At 40.7% G+C, this 23,485-nt stretch overlaps 1 protein-coding gene across 9 annotated transcripts in view; it reads right to left on the reverse strand.

Moving 5' to 3' along the window:
• The window catches only part of nav2a (neuron navigator 2a), a 523,153-nt gene that overhangs the window by 38,810 nt on the left and 460,858 nt on the right, over positions 1–23,485 (reverse strand). For 6 of the 9 annotated variants that reach the window (XM_072272755.1, XM_072272754.1, XM_072272753.1 and 3 more), the window contains 3 exons: positions 5,990–6,073; positions 4,696–4,807; positions 2,653–2,801 (listed from right to left, as the gene is read on the reverse strand). In XM_072272755.1, coding sequence (XP_072128856.1) covers positions 2,653–2,801; positions 4,696–4,807; positions 5,990–6,073 — 345 coding nt within the window. The remainder of the gene's footprint in view (positions 1–2,652; positions 2,802–4,695; positions 4,808–5,989; positions 6,074–23,485) is intronic. The other 3 variants (XM_072272756.1, XM_072272752.1, XM_072272750.1) reach the window with 1 other exon arrangement.

Below are 23,485 nucleotides of genomic sequence, written 5' to 3' on the forward strand. Positions count from 1 at the left end.
AATTCACAGTTGTAATGAAGACAATGCATGGACATTTCTCTCATCCCCATTATCCATGGACATTCTACTTGTCCCCAGGGATCAGTTCATGTGTGGCCACCTGCTTCAGTCAGATGGTTCATCCCAAAATGCAAGTATAACTAAGCACCTTGCAGCCAACCACTGGCGCAATGGTGTACCTCTGCTCCCTCTCCAAATAGCTTGCTCCTTATAAAAACTACCATTTCACTGATATTATGATCCTTATCAGGGGGACAAAACATTTATTGCTTATTATTATTATAATAAAATGCTGTAAGGATTTGAACTGGTAGATTTTCAACCAATGATATGCCCCATGCTTCACCAAGTCATCAGGGTGCTAGGATTCTCTTTGTAGCAACAGCCAGAAGCCCACTTTCAGCTTTGTTCCCATCGTTTAATGCACTTCATGTCAACTGGACCCCTGGATGCCAACAAGAGAGTCAGCTACAATGCCAATGGAAATCTACTTCCTCTCTTTTCAAGAGTACCTGATTGCCAATTCTTCTTTCTAGTGTCCTGCTTGAACAAGAAATAACTCCTCGCTCCAGTATCCCACCATAACGCTACACTGCAGCTGGGATAAGAAATATATCACGTCCCAAAGGGCACTGCAGCCCCCTTAATATTTCCAAAGCAACAAATGCAAAATACTTGCGTGAAATCATCACATTACAATTAAGACATGCTCCACAGCAAAGTAGAATAGGATCACGTGATGGACAAGTGAACCCTTTCTATTTAACTGTTTCCTGGTTTATGTGTTGATGACAAGGGTATATTGTGTCAAATTAGGTTTAAGGTGATGTGCAAGCACGAGGTTATACTTACCTCATATACCTGCCGTGAATGTGCAAGCACAAGGAGAGAGAAGAGAAAACAACAAACTGATTTTAATTTTGAACGAAGTAAGAGTATTTGGTAAAGAAATGCCAATGGTAAGGGCGGCTCTTCACGATAAAGCAAGCCAGACCAGTAGAAGATCGGATTTCTACGCTGCTGTGAAAATTTGAGATCTTTATTTTTGGCATTTCTTCACAGTAAAGATGAAAGGGCAGCTCTCGGTTGTAAACCAATTGTATGGGAAGCAAAATGAATATGTGATTTGCTGTTTGAAATAAAATCATGGATCTTGACCATTATTTCAATTGGTCAGAGCTACTCTTCCAGAAGATTAGAATGGTTCTTAAATTACAAACATCAAAGAAATGTTACTAACAACTATAAGTTATATGTTAGTTATTATTGAAAGCATTTATGTTTACACACAGGCCGGACCTGCCCTAAACAATGTACAGCAAGATCAGACCACAATGTAACTTTTCTTACAGCTAAACTACTTTTGAAATATGGTTGAGTCAAAGTGCTGAAGTCACATCAGCCATTTGAAGTTTCAGCTGCAGACTAAATAGCTAAGTTATACTCAGGACAAAGTTCTACAAAGGTCTCTAAATGCAAAAGGGAGTTGCTTATAGATAATAAAGGATAAGCACTCAATTATCTTCTACTTTGGGTATAACTGGCCACTTTACCATAAACTCTCTTACATGCAGAATTTATACCCATTACTGAACTGAATAGGGTCAGTATGAAGCAAAAGCACACGCAGGCCAATGCCCACCAATAACCATAATAAGGTGCTGCAAAATCAGAACATAAACACGTCTCTCCAAGGCTGGGGAACCTGACACACTCAAAAGGTTGAAAACTAAAGCCACAACTTTTTTGACCAATATGGGGATAAATTATATAGAATTACTGCAATGAGCAAAGCAAATTGATAATCAAAAAGTAGAACATGCTGGAAATCTTACATAAAGTAGAAAATGTTTGAAACACTTCACAGTGCAGACATCATCTGTTTGAAAGTTTCTGGACAAAAACTCTTAACCTCAGTCAGAGTTTCGACTTTCATATGGTTTTCAATCTGAAACGTTAACTCTGTTTTGCTTTCTCTAGAATGATATCTGACCTCATGAGTCTTTCCAACATTTTCTGCTTTGAAACCAAATGAACTACTTCTGAAAGAACAAATTAAAATAGCTTAACAGTCCATAGCAATTCGCAAACTCAATGAGCAAAATGCATTCACAAGCCAGCCATGTGGGTGCAGGGAACTATTGATTATTTTGCAGTTCACAATAATTTAGTATTAAACAATTTTCACCGGATCATGGTGATTCAGCTTCAATGAAGGCAATCAGGATCCATCACGCCTGAAAACAGCAATGCCCCACACACATAATAACTATCTTAACTGGTCTTCTCCCTTTCACTAATTATGCCTCTGTCTCAGTTCATCGATCAGTAGTCAAGAACAAGACAGCTTAATGCCACTAACATGGCACTAAGTGAGAAAGCCGTTTTTATCCCGACTGAAAAATAAGACGGTTACATTGAGGGAAATCCCTCCTGCAGCACAATCTGAATGGAAAATGTAACAGCTTCCAATTATGAACCAACAAAATCATAACTTTTCATTGGACATCACAATTATAATAACCTTCATGTAATACTCTGGGGTCATGTCTTACAAGATGCTTCCAATTTCCAGTCCTGACCCAAAGCACATGCAGAGCACTATGGGCTGAAACCTGGTTTAAACATAAAACTTAAGAGGTTTAAATTTACCCAATTCTTCTTCTTCTTTTTCTTGGAGTCGACCTCTGCACTGCTGCCCACACTGGAATGACTGGTGGCACTGTTAATGCTGGACACACTATCTGATGAATGCTGGCGACGGATTCGTAGGTCTGCTGACTGTGCTGAACCGTTTCCTGCTGTGAAGAAGTTGCAGTGACATTAGAACTTGCTCCACACAATTCATTTGAAGCAGAATCAGGTTTGTTACCACTGACATAATGTCGTGAAATGTGTTATTTTGTGGCAGCAGTACAGTGCAAGAATCATAATAAGTTACAAAACACAAATAGATAAATAGTGCAGTAAAAGGATAATGAGGTCATGTTTAGGAAGTGTTCAAAAATCTGATGGCAGAGGGGAAGAAGTTGTTCCAAAAATGTTGGCGTGTGGTTCCTCAGGACTCCTCTCTGATTGTAAGAAGAGGGCATGTCTGGGATGGTGAGTGTCCCTAATGATGGATGCCGCCATTTTGAGGCACCGCCTTTTCAAGATGTCCTTGATGATGATGAGGATTGTGCCCATGATGGAGCTGGTTGAGTCTACAAGCTCTGCAGCCCCTTTCGATCCAGCATCTTGCATTGGTGATGTAACCAGTCAGAATCCTCTCCACTATAGATTACCTACACAAATTTTCTAGAATCTTCGGTAATATACCAAATCTCCTCAAACTCCTAATGAGGTCTAGCTGCTGATGAGCCTTCTTTGTGACGGTATCAACGTGTTGCCCCAGGATGGGTCCTCTGAGGTGTTGATGCCCAGGAACTTGAAGCTCCTCATCCTTCCCACTGCTGACCACTCAACAGGGACTGGTGTGTGTTCTCTTGGCTCCCCCTTCCTGAAATCTGCGATCAATTCTTTGGTCTTGCAGAAGTTGAGTACATGGTTATTGTTGGCATCACTCAACCAGCCTACCTATCTCAGTCCTTGAGAAAACCTGCAAATGCTGGAAATCTAAGCAACACATACAAAATGCTGGAGAAACTCAGCAGGCCAGGCAGCATCTGTGGAAAAGAGTAAATACTCTTCAAGCCAACACCCTTCCTTAGGACACCAGGTCATCAGGTTCTGATGACAGGTCTCGATCCGAAATGTCGACTGTTTACTCTTTACCATAGAGCTGCCTGGTCTGCTGAATTCCTCCAACGTTTTGTGTGTATCTCACTCCTCTGTGCCTCCTCATTGCCATCTGAGATTCTGCCAGCAACAGTTGGTAAATTTATTGATGCTATTTAAGCTGTGCTGAGCTACACAGATATGACAGTAAGGATGCATCTCTGAGGTGCCTTCTGGTGCAGGTCGACACAATATATACATCAATTGTTGTGGACTGAGACATAATTTTGAGTTACTTTTTAACAAGTCCCTTTATCTCTCTTTATCTTGTTATTTCATGCTCTCATTATTTATTGCTATTTACTTACGGTTGCATTTCAAAAGTTTGTTGTCTTCTTCCCTCTTGCTCTTTCATTGATCTTGTTTACAGTTACTATTCTATAGATTTGCAGAGTATACCCACAGGAAAAAGAACCTCAGAGTTGTATGTGGTGACATGTATGTACTCTGATAATAGATTTTACTTTGAACTTTGAACTTGTATGACACCAAGGTATTTGCATGTTGCGGTTCATGGGCAAGCTGCTTTCTGCAAAAGGAAACCTTAGGTTATATCTCTAAGACATGGAGGGACCAGGCATTTAAAAAGGAGATACAAGTTATTTCACGTTAGTAATAGCAAACCCAACAAATTCCTTCATGTGCAAATAGGAAGGTAATATTGAAGAAAAGCACAGAGCTTCTGAGTGACATATTGTGAGTGGCAATAATTTTCAGTTGTGCATTAAACCAAAGAAAGAGGCCTCACCCTAAAACATAACACAGATAAACTATTTAGTCATAAGTATTAGTCAGCTAATGCCTTCATTAGTTCTCATCTATGTTTAGGAATAAAAATTTAATTGAATAAGTGACTCAGAAATAATTATGATAAGAATAGCAGTTGCAGATATGAGAAACGTGTTTGAGAAACTGTACCTTTACAGGAGAGCTCAGGTGTGTTGATGACTCCATTTATAGCTGCCTGGGCTGCAGCATTTTGTTTCTTGAGCAGTTCAATGGTCTTTCTCAATTCATTAAGTTCAGAATCCTAAATATTATAGAAACAAATGGCAAATATTAAAAACAAGAGGAAATCTGCAGCTGCTGGAAATCCGAGCAACACACACACGTAATGCTCAACAGGCCAGGCGGCATCTATGGAAAAGAGTACAGTCGAGGTTTCGGGCTGACACCCTTCAGCGGGACCTACGATGAAGGGTCTTGGCCTGCGGCGTCAACTGTTTTCTCCTTTCTATAGATGCTGCCTGCTGAGTTCCTCCAGCATTTTGTATGTACTTGTTGGCAAGTACCAAAATGCTGCTTATCAACAACAAATAAACATCTACAGGACAACAAAAAAGAAAATTCTTTTTATCTTCTAAAAGTTCCATCATTTCCCAGTGTAATCTTGATTTACTTGTTCCAACAACCTCTCTTTTGCCCAAAAGCTGACCAAAGCTTTTTTATGTATTTATTCAGGGATTACGCACATCTCAGAAAATGTTGCCATTTACTGTGCATCACTGATTGCTCCTGAACTGCGGAACAAATTAAAAACTAACTAGGTTGATAGGTCTGGAGTCTCATGTTAGTCAAACTGGATAAGGAGAGTAGATATCCTTCCCTTCAGGATATTAATTATTCACATGGCTCATTATAACATTCTATTTTGTTTCTCGGTCCAAAACAGTGATTTTTTTTTGTTTCTCTCCATTGATGCTGCCTGACCTGCTGAGTTCCTTCAGCATTTATTTATTTATTGAGATATAGCACAGAGTAGTAGGCCCTTCCAGCTCTTCGAACCGCGTCGCCCAGCAACCCCTATTTTAACCTGAGCCTAACCATAAGAAAATTTAGCTTGCCCAATTAACCTACCAGCCGATACAACTGGGGGAGGAAACCGGGGCACCTGCAGGAAACCCACACAGTCACAGGGAGAACGTACAAAGTCCTTACGGACAGCGGCGGGAACTGAACCTGGGTCGCTGGTTCTGTAAGGCTTTATGCTTCTGTGTCACCCTTTGTGCTAGTAGCTTCATAGTTCCTTCTACTGATAATAGCCTTATTATTTTTTACCACTTGAATCTAAACTGCCTAGCTGCCCACGCTGAGAGTCAAGCTCATGGCTCCAGAGTAATTATTCAGCCCTGTCCATTAGTTTAACCATACACTTCTCAGTGTAGCCCAATATACAGCAGCATTAGTAACAAAGCAAATGGAAACTACTCACCTTCTGTTCAGCCGTCATCGTCAAGCTCTGCAACCTTCCTGTCATATTTGCTAAGCTTTGCTCAAAGGCTGCTACAAGGTGAGCCTGTGTGAAAAAGCACATACAATGTCTGATAAATCACGGCAAACTGAATGATGGTGTCAGCTGCATAGACCATTCTCCAGCTCCGCTCCAATGAATTCAATATTTGCACTTATTTCAATGCCTCATTATTTAATAGAATCAGAAAATCTGTGCACCACCTTTTCAATCAACAGCCTGATCAGTTGGCTGAAGACTATTACATGGCTTGTTTGATGTTACCAGTTCTTAGTGCTTATCCGTGTGTATGGAATGAATACCAACCAGTCACATGTGAATTACATAATTCATATACACGGCAGAGATTCCTCTGTCTGTTCATTAAAAGACACACTGCCTGACTGAATAAAAAAGATAGTCATCCTTAACTCAAAATCAAGGGAATTTAATTGTTTTTTAAAGTTGTCAAAACACTAATCCATGTCTAGAAACTGAAATGGCACAGACTGGATATCATTTTCAAAACATCACTTGATATTTAGGATCTATTATTATTACTTTAAATGCATTTTTTCAATTTTGTAAATATTTTGACAAACACAATGGAGCGTATCCTAAACAAGAGAAAGTCCGCAGATGCTGGAAATCCGAGCAACACACACTCAGCAGGCGGGCGGCATCTATGGAAAAAAAAGTACAGTTGATGTTTCGGGCTGAAACTCTTCGGCAGGACTGGAGAAACAAAGCCAAGGAATAGATCTGAGAGATGGGGAGAGGAGAGAGAAATGCCTGGCAATAGGCGAAACTTGGAGGGGGAGGGATGAAACAAACAGCTAGGAAGTTGATTGGTGAAAGAGACAGAAGGCCAGGGAAGAAAGAAGAAAGGGTGGGGGAGGAGCACCACAGGGAAGCAATGGGCAGGCAAAGAGATAACATGAGAGAGGGATGGGGGAATGGGAACTGGTGAAGAGTGGGGGGGAGGCATTAAGGCATTACTGGAAGTTAGAGAAGTCAATGTTCATGCCATCAGGCTGGAGGCTACCCAAACGGAATATAAGGTGTTGTTCCTCCAACCTAAGTATGGCCTTATCCCGACAGTGGAGGAGGCCATGGATGGACATTTTGGGAGAGTAATAGGAAGTGGATTTAAAATGGGCGGCCACTGGGAGATCCCGTTTGTTCTGGTTGATGGAGCGTTGGCAAAGCACTGTCCCAATCTACGTTGGGTTTCACCGATATACAAGAAGCCACACTGAGAGCATTGAATACAGTATATGACCCCCAACAGAATCACAGGAGAGTATCCTGACTGATTTAATGATGGTCTAGTCTGGAAAAGCCAATGCCCTTGAATGGAAAAGCCGATAGGAGTTAATGCATACAGCCTAGTCCATCATAGGAAAAGCCCATCCAACCATTAAGCACACCTACAGGGGGCACTATCAGAGCATCCATCATCAAGGACCCCACCATCTAGGCCATGCTTTCTTCTCACTGCTGCAGTTAGGAAGAAGGTCCCACACCACCAGGTTCAGGAATGGTTATTACCCCTCAACTATCAGGTTCCTGAACCAGAGTAGATAGCTTCACTCACTTCAACAGAAAACTGATTCCACAACCTATGGACTCACTTTCAAGGACCCTACAATTCAGGTTCTCAATATTATTTATTATTGTTTTTTTCTTTTCATATTTGCACAATTTGTCATCTTTTGCATCTTCATGTGTAGTTTTTCATTGATTTCGTTGTATTTCTTTGCATCTACTGTGGATGTCCGCAAGGAAATGAACCTCAGGTTAGTGTATGATGATATACTGTACAGGATATGTACTTCAGTAATAAATTTACTTTGAATTTAATAGATAAAATGAAAGTTGGAAGGCAATCAAACTGAGATCCAAGTTCAAATAAAACAAGTGTGAACTTTAATTCAGGAAAATGATTTAACATTGCCAGGTATTAGTTCTGAATTCCCATTAATTCAACTGCTGATTTGCTATTGGCATATGTCAGTCAAGTTTTATAATTCCTGTGTAGATTATAGCTACTCTCTAAAACTTAGTCCAACCGATAACAGAACAGGTATTAACATGTTACATCATTTCTTTGCTTTCAAATGATGAAAGTTTTTAACAACAACCAATAAGAGATTCAGAAATATAGAGTGGAACAAAAAACATCTATGACCACCTGTGCTAAGCACACAGGTGAAAGGGTCAAAGGATTAAAGGATAAGCCTCCAGAATATGAAACTGGAAATAGCCTGATCACTTATCAGACATTATCAAGCTGTCTTTGGGCCTTGTGGTACATGTTCTCAAGCATTTGGATTGTGTGCCCAATGGATGGGGGAAGAAGAAAGAAGGACTGGGGTGGGAAGGGCCATTGATCATTGTCAGGTTATCACTGAGTGACATAACTGAGTAATGGTTAGCCTAATATGACACTGTGCCAATGATCGGGATTCAATTGTGCCACCGTCTGTACGTGGTATGTCTGTACCACCTGTGACCACGTGGGTTTCCTCTGGGTGCTTTGGCTTCCTCCCACATTCCAAAGACACATGGGTTAGAAGGGACTAGTAAGTTGTGGGCGTGCTATGTTGGTGCTGGAAGCATGAGGGCACATCTGCCTCTCCCACGACATACCCTCAAATTGTGTTGGTTACTGAGGTACATTTCACTGTCTTTCTCAATGTACACATGACAAATAAAATTAATAATATCCTCCTTCCCCACACCCCACCTTTTTATTCTGGTGTCTCCCTCCTTCCTTTCCAGTTCTGAAGAAGGGTCTTGGCCCGAAACTTTGATTATTTATTCATTTCCATAGATGCTGCCTGACCAGTTTCTCTAGCACTTCCTGTGTGTTGCTTTGAACTTCCAGCATTTACAAATTCTCATGTTTTTAATATTTCAACTTGTTTACTTTTTTGGTTGTGATAAGATAATATGATTATTTTGCATGCCAATGCAATAATCTTACTGAATCAAAACAATGTGACACCAAATTAGTCTGAATTGCGCAATATGGGGAGATTATGAGACCTCTCACACAATGGAAACCGGTATGCTTCGTTCTCGAGTTGCTATTCTGCTCTGAATAGGATAGAGATTTTTAAAGATTAGCTTGCTTTGTCACGTTTACATCAGAACATCGAAACAGACAGTGAAATTGAATTGCTTTTATGACAAAGACCAACGCAGGGGCAGGCCGCAAGTATCGCCGTGTTTCCGACACCAAAATAGCATGCTCGCAACCTACGAACCCTAACCTATACGTCTTTTTGGACGACATGGGAGGAAAGTGGAGTACCAGGAGGTAACCAAGCAGGCATAGGAAGAACATACAAACTCTTCACAGACAACAGCGGGAATTAAACACCAATCTTCCATTCGCTGGTGCTGTAAAGCATTACGTTAACCACTACGCTACTATCCCACCCATAAATGTTACCTTCACAGGAAGCATGTGACAAAATTAAACGTTTTAACATAGGATTCTGTGAAACCAGTGGCACTCCTCTTGTGTGTTTATTGGTGCCAGAAAGAAATATTGGCCCGGGGGGAATATCTGCAGTTATACAAGGAACTGACGGCAACTTCCGGCTTTCCATGAAAATCATGAGTTCTGAATTCCATCTGTTTTTCACAAATTTAATCTGACAGTGAAGTTCAACAAGAGTGTGCAATATTGCATAGATTCATTGCCTCTTACAGTGGTGAATCCACTGGAACAAGTGTTGGGTCAGACCTGCTGGGGAAGATCTCTGTTGACTTCATTTGAGGAGAATGGCTGGGTGGGATTACATTACGTTTGTAATTTTCATATATAAATAATTTTTTTTGAAAATACAGTTTGAAGCTTTTTTACTATTTGAATAGTTTTAAGGGCTCTTAATAGCTCTTGAATGTTTCAAATGTCAGAAAAAATTAGAAATATTCTTGTTTCTGACAGTTTTGACAGCCCAGAGTGGAATATTTAAGTGCCTACAGGAATTCTCTTTGAATATTTCGGACCAGCCAGCAACTGAGACAAAGAGAATGGAACAGCACAGTTATCAACAATCTGCCACCCTAGGTGGTCTCAGACAAACTGAGAAAATCTGAGACATCCTTCACTTCAAACGTGCAGGTCCAGATAACATACAATGATTGTAAAGACTGTAAGGCCAGATCAAACAAAACTCTGAATTCGACTAATGCAATTCCACACCAATATCATCTCCCATCTTCCTTACACCTTCTCCGGAATAGACACATTTTTAGAGAGGGGACATGGAACAATGAAACTCAGCATTTTCTAGACTTATGTTGTACACTCTGTTTAGAGAGATGTCATGGAGGGAAGGGTGTGAGAGACAACTCGGGCTGATATTCAGAATCAGTTTAATATCACTGGCATATGTTGTGACATTTGTAAACTTTAAGACAGCAGTATATGACAAAATACATGATAAATAAGTTAGAGAAAAAAAACTGAATTACAGTAAATACATATACAAATGTGTCTATTAAATAGTTCAGTTAAAATAAGTAGTGCAAAAAAACCAGAAATAAAAAAAGTAGCGTGGTCGTGTTCAGGGGTTCAAACTCCATTTAGAAATCAGATGGCAGAGGGGGAGAAGCTGTTCCTGAATCGTTGAGTGGCTGCCTTCAGGGTTCTGTACCTCCTTCCTGACAGTAACAAAGAGAAGAGAGCATGTCCTTAATGGTGGACGCTGCCCTTTCCTAAATTTGTTCCTGAAGTAAAAGCTAGTGAACCATTAATTGAATAGAATATACTCTCAATGAATTTATCGTTCAATGTCATTATGCTTAGAAATGTACTTTGCGAAAGTCCTCTGGATAACTACGCTGGCAGGTTATCTTCAATGCTTCTGATTCCACAATTAAAAAATGGATGCCAACCTTAACCAAAACCTCCAAGTTGTGACCCTAAGCTTCCAGTCTTAGGTACATTTACATTCCCTTGGGCCTCAGACAAGCTCTAATTATCAGCTGCCTTCACTCAGAGAGGGTGGGGAGAGTGTGGAATGAGCTATCAGTGGAAGTGGTAAATGCAGGTTAATTTGTAACACTTAAGTTTGGATAGCTACATAGATGGAAGGGGGTTGGAGGTATTTGGTCCAGGTGGGACTAGGCAGAAAATTATGTTGGCATGGACTAGATGGGTCAAAGTGCCTGTTTCCCTGCTCTAAAACTATTTCTTCTCCAAAGACAAAGGTCTGCTCCCAGTCTTGAACTCTCCTTTACCACACTTCTAATGGAAGATAACAATTTCGAGGCACGTAGAGTATTCACGAGTGAGATTCGCAAACTTATCCAATACTTGACACTGAATGAGGGAGGGGCCAGGTGCTACAAATAGTACAAGGTATGGGATTGGATGAATTATCTCATATCAGTGTTTCTGAATCTCACAGTACTCGTGCACATGATAATAAACACGATTTGATTTGACTCATCCACTGCCTGAGGGTGAATAAGAGAGAGGCCAGATGTCATTAGTACAGGGTTGGACGCACCATCTCACGTTCTAAGATTCTTTAACAGAGATCTTTTAATACTTTAGTGCCACATCACAGAATGCTCTCCTCTGCTTGGCTAAGCCATTATACTCAGTGAGATCTGAAATAAAAGAAGAAGATACTGTAAACTATCAACAAGGCAGGCAGCATCTGTGGAGAGGGAAGCAGAATGCCTCAGGTCAGAGGTCCTGTATTAATCTGTAAGATTCGGAATTATATAAGAAAATGAGGGACTAAGACCCACAGGTCATTTTCAATTATGTGATTCAACAATTGTTTTATAACCATTACCTGATTAATATTAATTTTTTATCAATTGTTTTCGATTTTGCTCCACCCAACAATACTGTCTCCATACCAGAGCTATTTTTACACTTAATTTCTTGAAGATACACATCTACATTTTTGGAATGTATCAACACCACAAATGGAGAACTATCAATTCATAAAATGAGAACTTGAACATTCTAAAAATGATCAACTTTTGATCTTTTCAATCCACGGCGCTGCGGCTACGAAGACTACCCCGGCCGCTGTGCTCCGTGGCCGCTAACTGAAATCAAGGCTTTGGGCCAACTCCGCGCTGCTCTGGGGTTTGGATTTTAGGGCTCATTTTGGTTCAGAGTGTTGTTGCTGGCTTTTATTGTTTGCATGATTTGTCTTCTTTTTTTCGTTTCTCTGCGCACCGGGTGTTGGTTTTATTTTATTTTATTGGTTTCTTTCAGGTTTCCTGCTTTGTGGCTGCCGGTAAGTAAACAGATCTCAGGGTTGTATAATTTATACATTCTTTGATAATAAATGTGCTTTGAAACTTAGAAATATTGAAACTTTGATTGTGAGAAACAACACAATTTTCCATCCCAACCCGTATTTTATATCATCACTGCTTGGAATGATTTTTTTGAGGAAGTCACTGAGGGCAGTATTTGAGTCCACAAGATTTTTGACAAGGTCCATTTAGCAGATATAAAGGCAGATAAAATGCCTAGACAGAGTAAATAAGAGTGACCTATTTCTCTCAGCTGAGAAGTTATAAACTAGGACCATTCAAAGTAAGTGGTAGAACGATGAGAGGGGAGATAGGAATATGCTTCTTTCATCCAGAGAGTGGTAGGGTTTGGAAATCAATGCCTGTAAAAGTACTTTATTTATGTAGAGGTACAGCATAGTGACAGGCCTTCCAGCCTGTGCCACCCAATTACACCCATCAGACCAATTAACCTGCTAATTCATGTCTTTGGACTGTGGGAGGAAACCCATGCAATCATAGGAAGATCGTACAAACTCCTTACAGGCAGAGGTGGGAAATGAACCCGTGCTGCCGGCACTATAAAGCATTATGCTAACCGCTACACTACTGTGCTGCCTCATTTCTCTCGTGTGCGATAATGTTTTCTGACTAGCACAGGCACAATGAGCTAAACATCCTTCTTCAAGGTAGTACATTTTCTACAGTCCAAGACAGGTTGCACACTTTTCCAACATGACTTATGCACATCCCGAAGGTAACCACATGAGGGGAGAGGTAAATACAATTTGCTTAAACCAAACAAATTTGAGGTCTGACTTACAAAAATTCAAACATGACTTACACAGCAAGTGGATTCAAAAACACGTAGGCATTGGTCTTATCTTGCCCTTGAAAACAATGGGGGCACCTTCAGAACATGGATAGGGACTTACTATACACCTTGCCCTTAATATCAATTTAGATTTGGAAGCTGCTATGTAATCCCTCGTTGCTGGTACAACTTTGATTTTGTGTCTGCTCATCAGTATTGCTGATGCAATTTGCACGGTCTTTATATTAATCAATTTCCAGTTCAGCCACCGTGCAACACAAAGAACTGCTGGTTCAGTGCCCTGATTATGCTTCCAAACACAGATTTGATTGCGTGAATAATTCTGGTGGACCAGCATGTCTGTTGAACATAAAAAAAACAACTACCACAGAAAAATATGAGTAGGATTAGCGAGGCTGCCGGGTGTCAAACAAATCATCACTGTGTCTATCCTGATATCTATCAAATCTCTTCTATCTTTTATGGGCGAGGGATGCTGTTATTTTGACAAACACAGAGAAAGGTCTGTGGATTAAACATGCCGATAAGCATTGATATGGTTGAACTCCATAAAGAAAACACATAGTTATCAGGCACCGAGAAAGACAAACAACATATTTTAAAATATCCATTGATTTTCAGCAGGCGTAAAATATGGGCTTTGGGTATGCACAAAGCTGTCTCCTTGTAAAATAATTAACTATCAACTCCTACAGTTCGCTGAATGGGACCATCACCCTAGCATTTCATCAAGGGACCAGCCAGCACCAGACTAGGTAACTTTGAATACAAAAGGACACAACATTTCATTTCCAAGTACCAATATGTTTCAAAATGAAAAGCAGCAATAAAAGAGGAACATGTTTATTAAAAAAAAGCATTTTAATTTATTGTTTCCTCTGGGAAGACAAGACTGAAATTAATGTCTTACTTTCTTATGATTTTGTTCCATTAAGGCCATTTTCAATGCCCAAAGGGTTGCTTCACTAATGGGTGTGATTAATGGTTGAGTTTTTTTTTCAGTTGGAAGCCATTAACTGACTCTGTTTGGCTTTAAGGGGAAATTTTGTCCAACAGAAAACTGAGAAAATAAATGACTGACATAATAGCAAGTGAAACCAACTGAAAATAGAAAATTTTTAAGGCTGAAAAATGCAGGTGGTTGATAGGACACAAGGTGAGAAGAGAACTCTGCAATGATAACTGAAATAAAATTAATAAATTTACACACAAGCTGAGAGGAAAGCAGTAGTATTAGCCAGTTCCATGATTTGATGACACAAGAGGTACTGCATATATTGGAAATCTAGAGCAATACACACAATCTGCGGAAGAAGCACAGCAGATCAGGCTATGGAAAGTAATAAACAATCGATGCTTCAGACCCAGACACTTCATCACGACTCCTGATGAAGGGCTTTGGTCCAAAACGTCGCCGGTTTCAGGATCAGGTTTAGTATCACCGGCATGTGTCGTGAAATTCGTTAACTTAGCAGCAGCAGTTCAATGCAATACATAATATAGAAGAAAAAAAATAAACAAATAAATTTAAAGTATACGTATATTGAATAGATTAAAATCATGCAAAAAACAGAAATAATATACATTAAAAAAGTGAGGTAGTGTTCATGGGTTCAATGTCTATTTAGGAAACAGATGGCAGCAGGGAAGAAGATGTTCCTGAATTGCTGAATGTGTACCTTCAGGATTTTGTACCTCCTGCCTGATGAGAAAAGGGCATGCCCTGGGTGCTGGAGGTCCTTAATAATGGACACTGCCCTTTTGAGACATCGCTCCTTGAAGATGTCCTGAGTACTTTATAGGCTAGTATCCAAGATGGAGCCGACTAAATTTACAATCCTCTGCAGCTTCTTTCTGTCCTGTGCAGCAGCGCCGCTCCCCCCCACCAATACCAGACATGATGCAGCCTGTCAGAATGCTCTCCATAGTACATCTGTAGAAGTTTTTGAGTGTATTTGTTGCCATACCAAATCTCTTCAAACTCCTAATGATGTATAGTCACTGCCTAGCCTTCTTTATAACTGCAACGATATTGTTGGGACCAGATTAGGTCCTCAAAGACCTTGACACCCAGGAACTTGAAACTGCTCATACTCTCCACTTCTGATCCCTCTATGAGGATTGCTGTGTGTTCCTTTGTTTTACCCTTCCTGAAATCTCCAATCAGCTCTTTCGTCTTACTGACGTTGAGTGCAAGGTTGTTGCTGCGACATCGCTCCACGAGTTGGCATATCTCACTCCTGCATGCCCTCTCATCTTCAACTGAGATTCGACCAACAATAGTTGTATCATCAGCAAATTTATACATGGTATTTGAGCTATGCCTAGCCACACAGTCATGGGTACAGAGAGAGTAGAGCAGTCGGCTAAACACATACCCCTGAGGTGCACCAGTGTTGATTGTCAGCGAAGAGGAGATGTTATCAACAATCTGCACAGATTGTGGTCTCCCAGTTAAGAAGTCGAGGATCCAATTGCAGAGGGAGGTACAGAGGCCCAGGTTCTGTAACTTCTCAATCAGGATTGTGGGAATGATGGTGTTAAATGCTGAGCTATAGTCGATGAACAGTATCCTGACGTAGGTGTTTGTGTTGTCCAGGTGGTTTAAGGTCGTGTGAAGAACCATTGAGATTGCATTTGCCATTGACCTATTGCTGAGGCAGGAGTTCAGTCTAGTCATGACCAACCTCTCAAAGCATTTTATCAGTGTAGGTGTGAGTGCTACTGGTCGATAGTCATGAAGGCAGTTCACATTATTCTTCTTAGGCACTGGTATAATTGTTGCCTTCTTGAAGCAAGTGGGAACTTCTGCCCGTAGCAGTGAGAGGTTGAAAATATCCTTGAATACTCCTGCCAGTTAGTTGGCACAAGTTTTCAGAGCCAGGTACTCCATTGGGACCTTCCACCTTGTGAGGGTTCACCCACTTTAAAGACAGCCTAACATCAGCCTCTGAGACAGAGATCACAGGGTCACCAGATGCAGCAGGGATCTTCACAGCTGTAGTTATATTCTCCCTTTCAAAGCCGGCGTAGAAGGTGTTGAGCTCATCTGGTAGTGAAGCAGCGCTGCCATTCATGCTACTGGGTTTCACATTGTAGGAAATAATGTCTTGCAGACCCTGCCAGAGTTGTCATACATCCGATGTCGCCTCCAACCTCGTTCAAAATTGTCTCTTCGTCCTTGAAATAGTCCTCTGCAAATCATACCTGGCTTTTTGGTACAGACCTGGGTCGCCAGACTTAAATGCCACAGACTTAGCCTTCAGCAGGTGACGTACCTCCTGGTTCATCCACGGCTTTTGGTTTGGGAATGTACAGTAAGTCTTTGCAGGCACACACTCATCCACACAGGTTTCAATGAAGTCAGTAACAACTGCAGCATACTCATCCAGATTCAAAGATGAATCCCTGAATACAGTCCAGTCCACGGATTCAAAGCAGACCTGTAGGTGCTCCTGTGCTTCTCTTGTCCGTACCTTCTTGGTCCTCATCACTGGTGCTACAGCCTTCAGTCTCTGCCTATACTCAGGGAGTAGAGGTACAGCCAGGGGATCAGACTTCCCAAAGTGAGGGCATGGAATAGCAGGGTAGGCATTTTTGATGGTGGTGTAACGTTGGTCCAGTGTGTTGTTTCCTCTGGTATTGCAAGTGATCTGTTGATGGTAATTGCATAGTGATTTTTTCAGACTGGCCTGGTTAAAATCCCCTAAAACAACGGTGAAGGCATCGGGGTGTGCTGTTTTGTGCATGTTGATCCCATTGCTCAGACTATCTAAAGCCTGCTTGACATTGGCCTGAGTGGCCGGCTGGTGGCGCAGTGGCATCAGCTCCGGACTTCGGAGTGAAGGCTCCCAAGTTCGAATCCAAGCCGGGCCACCCCCCGGTATGCTTTCCACCCGTGCTGGGTTGACCGTCAAGCTAGCCACTCGGCCTCGTAAAAAACAAGGGTCGAGTCAGGAACATTCATATTGTGACATGGTTCATCCGAAAGGAAACCAATCCTGACACTACGTGCCAGACAAGAATGGCTGACTGTCTGGTGCGACACCTAGGAAGGACTGGCCTGAGGTGGAATGTAAACTGCTACCAAAATGACCCCAGAGAACTCTCATGGTAGGTAAAATGGACGGCACTTAATTGCTAGATATTCCAGGTCTGGTGAGCAGAATTGGGACAGCACTGATACATTGGTGCATCAAGAAGAATTGATCATAAGGCATATTCCTCCACCTCTGTTTTTGAGAGACTCTATAGATCTATCCTGACGGTGTATAATAAACCTGTCAATCTGAATCGCTGCATCTGGTACAGAAGGGGTTAACCAGGATTCCATGAAACAAGACAAAGGACTGTTTATTCCCATCCATAGATGCTGCCTGACCTGTTGAGCTCCTCCAGCACATTGTGTATATTGCCCATTGTTTGGTGGTTGGGGTTAAGAGGAGGGAGGGAAGAGATTTATATTTTAGGCTTACGCATCTTAAAATTCCTGAAGCTGGGAACACCTTAAATAGTTGAGATTTACATAATGTTCATGAATTATGGAATTGATGCATCATCACAGGTGCAGTTTTACAAAGTAAGAAACAATCAATAATAATCTGATCTCAGAAAGACATGATCCAGACATCATGCTATGCAATAAATTGTGACATTAATGCAGCTGAATAAATGGCAAGAAAGTGATGTAAATGTAATTAAATGTAAAGAGATAATTCTCTATTGATTATTGATTAGTCAAAATCCAAATTTCCAGCTGCTTTCAATTGACCACAGAAACATATGTTAACAAATTACCAAAATGACAAAAAATTAGGTATAACGCTGTGGCCCGTCACTTCCACAAGGAGAGCACACGGTCAATAGATGAATTGCACGGTGGTACCATGGTAGCATCAGACATACTGCACGAAAATGTCAGCACACTGTAGTCGGCCCTCCATACTCATCCCTTCCATGGACTTATCCAAACTTTTCTTAAAAGTTGAAATTGAACCCGAATCCATCAACTTCTGTTGGCAGCTGGTTACACACTCTCAACATGTGGAGTGAAGAAGTTTTCCTTAAACATTTTATCTTTCACCTTTAACCCATGACTTCTAGTTCTAATCTCACCCAACCTTAGTGGGAAGCTTGCTTGCATTTGCCTTATCCACGCCACTCATACTTTTTTTTATACCTCTATCAAATCTCTCCTCATTCTCCTACTCTCCAGAGAATAAAGATGACTGAAACAACTCAATATCGAACAGTGAACCACAAAGGAGATCATTGTTGCACAAAGATATTAATGACAACAGCAGTCCTGTTTAAACAGCTGTCCACCGCATTTACAAAGTACCCTTCATGACTTACTAAGGTTTCATTGATAGCAATTTCTAAACTCTTGATAATTACCAACAAGGACAAGAGCAGCTGATGTATGGGAGCACCACCACTGGCGAGGTCCCCTCCAACTAACACAATCTGCTGATAAATCAGCATTTCTCTCTTACTACCAACTCAAATCCTGAACACCTTAACCAACAGTTTAGTGAGAGTATCATCACTTGAAAGACTGCAGCAATTCAAGAAGGTGACCCCCTACTTCTCTCGAATAATTAAGGATAGGAATAAACATTAACCACGCCAGCAAATCACATTCCAAAAACAAAATAAGAAATATCACTCCCAATATAATCCACTGAAATGTCAACCTAACTAGATGTTAAATCAAGGAAGGGACATGAACATTCAATAGTCCCTCTGTCAGTCATGTATGAAGAATAATAACTATTACTTTTATCATGCTGTATACCAAAAGTTAATGTAAATTAAAATATAGTCAGCATCGTTTTAAATCCAACTCTCCTCCTCAGCTACCTAATGTTTTTTTTTAAAACAGGTTCATACATCAGCACCTGTGTCTGTCTACGGGAGTAATCTATTTGCTAGCTTGTGGGTTAAACTGCTTTCAACAAGGACTGGAAAGTAAGCCATGAATCTTCATTTCCGTGGTAATTTGCTGTCATTAACCGTTGGGAAAGGTATTATCCTGGATAATGGAAGTTCCATATGCAGCGCAGAAGCAGTGGGAAAGTGACTACTCTTGCACTGTTATCGTAACACGTCTCCATTCACGTTTTAATGGCCTTTGTACCAGAACAAATGTTATTCCTGTCAACTGCCAGCTTGTGCTCCTCCCCCTCCTCCCATCATTTCAATCTGCTTTCTGCCCTCTTCCTTCCCCATCTCAGCTTGAAACAGTGACTGTTCATCTGCCTCCATAGATGCAGTCTGATCTGCTGAGTTCTTCCAACATTCTGTTGTTATCAGTCTCTTGAACTGAGCTCTTCTATGATAAAATGGACTCTCGTCCTCATAATCTACCTCATTATCATCTTGTCCTTTATTGTTTACCTACAAATCACTTTCTTCTGTAGTTTATACCCTTTATTCTGCACTTTTATTTTTGTTTAGAGATACAGTACAGGAACAGGCCCTTTTGACCCAACAAGCCCACTCCACCCAATTACACCCATCTGAACAACAACTAACCTACTAAACTATGTGTCTTTGGAAAGTGGGAGGAAACGGGAGCACCCACAGGAAACCCATGTGGTCATGGGGAGAACGTGCAAACTCCTTACAGACTGTGGCGGAAGTGAACTCGGATCTATGGTGCTGTAATAGTGTTATGCTAGCCCCTATGCTGCCATGATACCTTAAACTATTATTTAGCATTGTTACCATTTTTTTTTACCTTGTTCTACTTCATTGGACTGTGTAACGATTTTCGTCGTTATGAACAGTATGTAAGACTGTATTGTACATGTGACAACAATAAACTTATTCCAATAGCACTTTTTCATGTGTTTTGTTCTCCCGTGCCTCCCTCCTTGCCCCAGTTTCTTTAAGCCACATCCATCTGGCACCCATTACCTCAGTCACGCAAGTGACACCATCTCTTCCTTTAAGCAGTCCCAATAATATTGCTGAATTCATGTCAATGTTCCTCCTCAGCTAACCTGTCCCTCTTTTAGCTTTAGCGTTTGATATATACTGTAAACTATTATCCGCAAGACTATGCGTTGGAATTCTTTTGAAATTACTTCCTCTCCAAGTCAAATAAAAGCATTTTCACAGTGATTTATCACTAAATAAGCCACGTTACAGCAACACTCTTAGGAATTCTATGGTCTAATACAGTTTCTTGTTTAGTCTGGGGCACACTGCTGAACTGTTGATCCTTCATTGCTGCAAGAATTTTGACTGCCTAATACTTGAAACCGCAAAATAATGGTACTGAATTTGTTTATTTACCCAGTGCGCAGTTTTCATTAAAGCAACAGTTACAAATTACACCTCTTGAAGATTCTTCCAGAAATCTCTGGGGAAGATTCTAAACAGCAGCAGTGGAATATTAAAAAAGCACTCCTAACAATTGGCTTTTTATTCCTTCCTTCAGAAAACTTAGCAAACACAATGAAAGACCAATCTACGTGGTTATTGAACAACTCTTGCAACTAATAAATTACCTCATTAAGAAACAAATAGACAGCATTTCACTCTGGAAAATAACAGTACACAGACAATAGACAAATCAGTTCATGTTAAATAAATAGTCCCACCTCATTCATTTCTGTAAATGAATACAGAGTTAGATGCTCTTCTGAAAGGCTGTAACTTCCATTGTACTGCTCAGAAGAATAGAGCCTGCTGCTGGGATCTGATTTCTGAGTGGTCCTTCTGTGCACTGAGGGGTAATGGTTCAGGCTGGGCCAGGGCAGCATACTGGCAGGGCTACTAGCGGAGCTTACGAAGGACATTTCAGTTCCACCTGGTAGCTTAACACCAAAGAGTTAACTGAAAGCACATCGTACTAAAGAATTCATGCTGCTTGTAACATCATCTCTAGTAGGTCTAACCAAAGAGTTCCAGCTTCAGTCTGAAGAGCTTGTTGTGGAATGATTTCTTAAAGTTACTGAAAACTTCACTCACAAAAATCCCACTCGGATTGCTCTCCTCCAAGTTATACAGGAGTGTTCTGTTCTCCTGACAGGCTCCCTTCAGAATCAGGTGAGTTGAAATTTCACAACCTCCTTCTCTGTAACTCTCCCTTAGTAGGTGCACCCCAACCCAGCCCCCCTCTGTATCCAAACACACACAGACAAAAAGGTTCCGATTTAAACAGACAGGGCTCCAGGCATTGTCAAATTCCTTCAGGCAGAACCCAGAGGATCAAATATACAAAAACAGCACCAGGATGCGGGTGATAGGAAGCACTCTCTAACCTCTCTGGTAACACAAAACAGTTTCACAGATGCTGGCAAAGCAATGATTTAAACTTGGCAATTAAAACCTATCAATCATTATGCTAACAATTTACCACCGGGGACTTAAGGCCATTTACCAGTTAAACACACAAATTTATGACCTTATTCACAAGTGAAAGTAAGAAAAAAAACATTAAGCAGTCTCACTAAAGAATTTGGCCAATGTAAGTTCACAGCACAAAATCAAGTCCTTCAGTCCAATGAGTCTGTGATGATCATCGGCACCAATTTCCATCAATCTTAGGCTCATCCTATTTAATTCTCCCTACATTCTCTTCAATTACCCCCAATTCTAACTCACCCACACAACAAGAACAATTTACAGTGGCCAAATTAATTGATCAAGCCACATATCCGTGAGATGTGCGAGAAAACCAGAGTACACAGGGAAAGCCATGCAGTGAGAGGGAGAATGTGCATGCACACCAGACAGCAGGAGAGAACGCAGGTTGCTGGACCTGTGAGACAAGACCAACGAAGAACCTCTAACCAGTGTCTCAGACATGGAGATGAGAGAACTTTCCGAGGTCTGCTAATTAAGCAGCTCACCATTTCAACCATTATTGGAATGAAGCCAAATTAATTAGATATTTCTAATGTTACACAGAGACCAAGAGAGAACCCTTGTGAAGCAAAACCATTGTGTGGACTCCAATGAGACTTCAGCATCTCTAGCCAGTCCTTCAGAGCTGGAGATGAGAGGACTTCCCTTTGTTTGCTAATGAACAGGCTCACCATTTCAACTATTAGTGGAATGAAGCCAAATTAATTTGAAATGTTTAAATTACATGATTTTGGTTGTAGTTTGTCTTTTGAGAAGGAAAACAAAGCCCTGCCATTTAGGGGGATTGAATTCTTCCAGGATGCTTTTTCACATGTCTGCGAGATGTGGGAGAAAACCCTTTGTTATCCTCTTATCTAAGTCATCTTTCTAAAACAGACATAAACTTAATTAGTTTTAATACTTGGCTAAGACTCGAACTAACTTCTTGCACATTAGACAAAACAATCTAATAATTATCTTAATCTTGTCAGAAATGGAGGCAGTTTGCAAAATAGCAGACAAAAGAAAAGGTTAGCAAGTATCTCTGAAAATATGACAATTCCAATTAAATTGTAACACAATGCGAAATGTCTGTAATTGGTGTTTTTTGATGTGAAACAGCATGCTTGGCTTCACTTAACACCAGCACAGGTGGGAACAGACAATTCCTGAAGCTATGGTGGAGGAAGCCAGAAATTGAAACCTGGAATACTATATTTGCACAGCTGCTAATTCAGATATACTAAATCATTCACAAATTTCTTAACCTCTGACGGACGCAGTTGCCCTTTGACTTATGGAAGCACATGAATAGCAATTCTTTCCAGTAAAACAGATTCAATGGTGAGCAGCATGTTCTAATTGTCACTTTTTTCCTCAGCAGGTAATGTTTTTTTTTGGTCTGTCAAGAAATTCAATTAACTTTGTTGACATTTCTCTGGCAAAAGCTTGGTCACAGAAATGGAATGAGGTGTAAAATGGGTTTTTAATTAATCTGGAAGATGACCTCTGCTGGTTTGACACTCTTAGTGTTAAATTGGAAATAAAATATAGCCCTTTGTTTGCTCATCCAGAAAGGACGATTCATTTGGAGGTCCAGAATGACAATGAGCTTGAGGAGCAAGGGTAACTTACTATAGAGCCTCATGACACATATGCATTAGTTATGATCTGAGCATGCTTACAGATTTTTACATAGTCATACAACAGGCTTTTCAAGCCTAGTGTGTCCATGTGGCATCAAATACCTCTCCGTACTCATCCCATTTCCCCACACTCACAGCCTTCTATGCCAAGATGCTTCATTCATTTAAATAAGTGCTACATGAGTATCTGCACCTACCACATCCTCAGTGTGTTTCAGACTTCAAATTATGCTCTGAAAAATGTCTCCTTCAATTCTTCTCTAAATCTCTTCACTCTTACTTTAAAATGTATGCCTTCTGAGTCAAGATGTCATTTCTGCTATGACAAAAAGTGGCACATTTTCTGCACAATTAGGG

This window comes from Mobula birostris, chromosome 11 (genome assembly GCF_030028105.1).
Source record: "Mobula birostris isolate sMobBir1 chromosome 11, sMobBir1.hap1, whole genome shotgun sequence".
Taxonomy (NCBI): Eukaryota; Metazoa; Chordata; class Chondrichthyes; order Myliobatiformes; family Myliobatidae; genus Mobula; species Mobula birostris.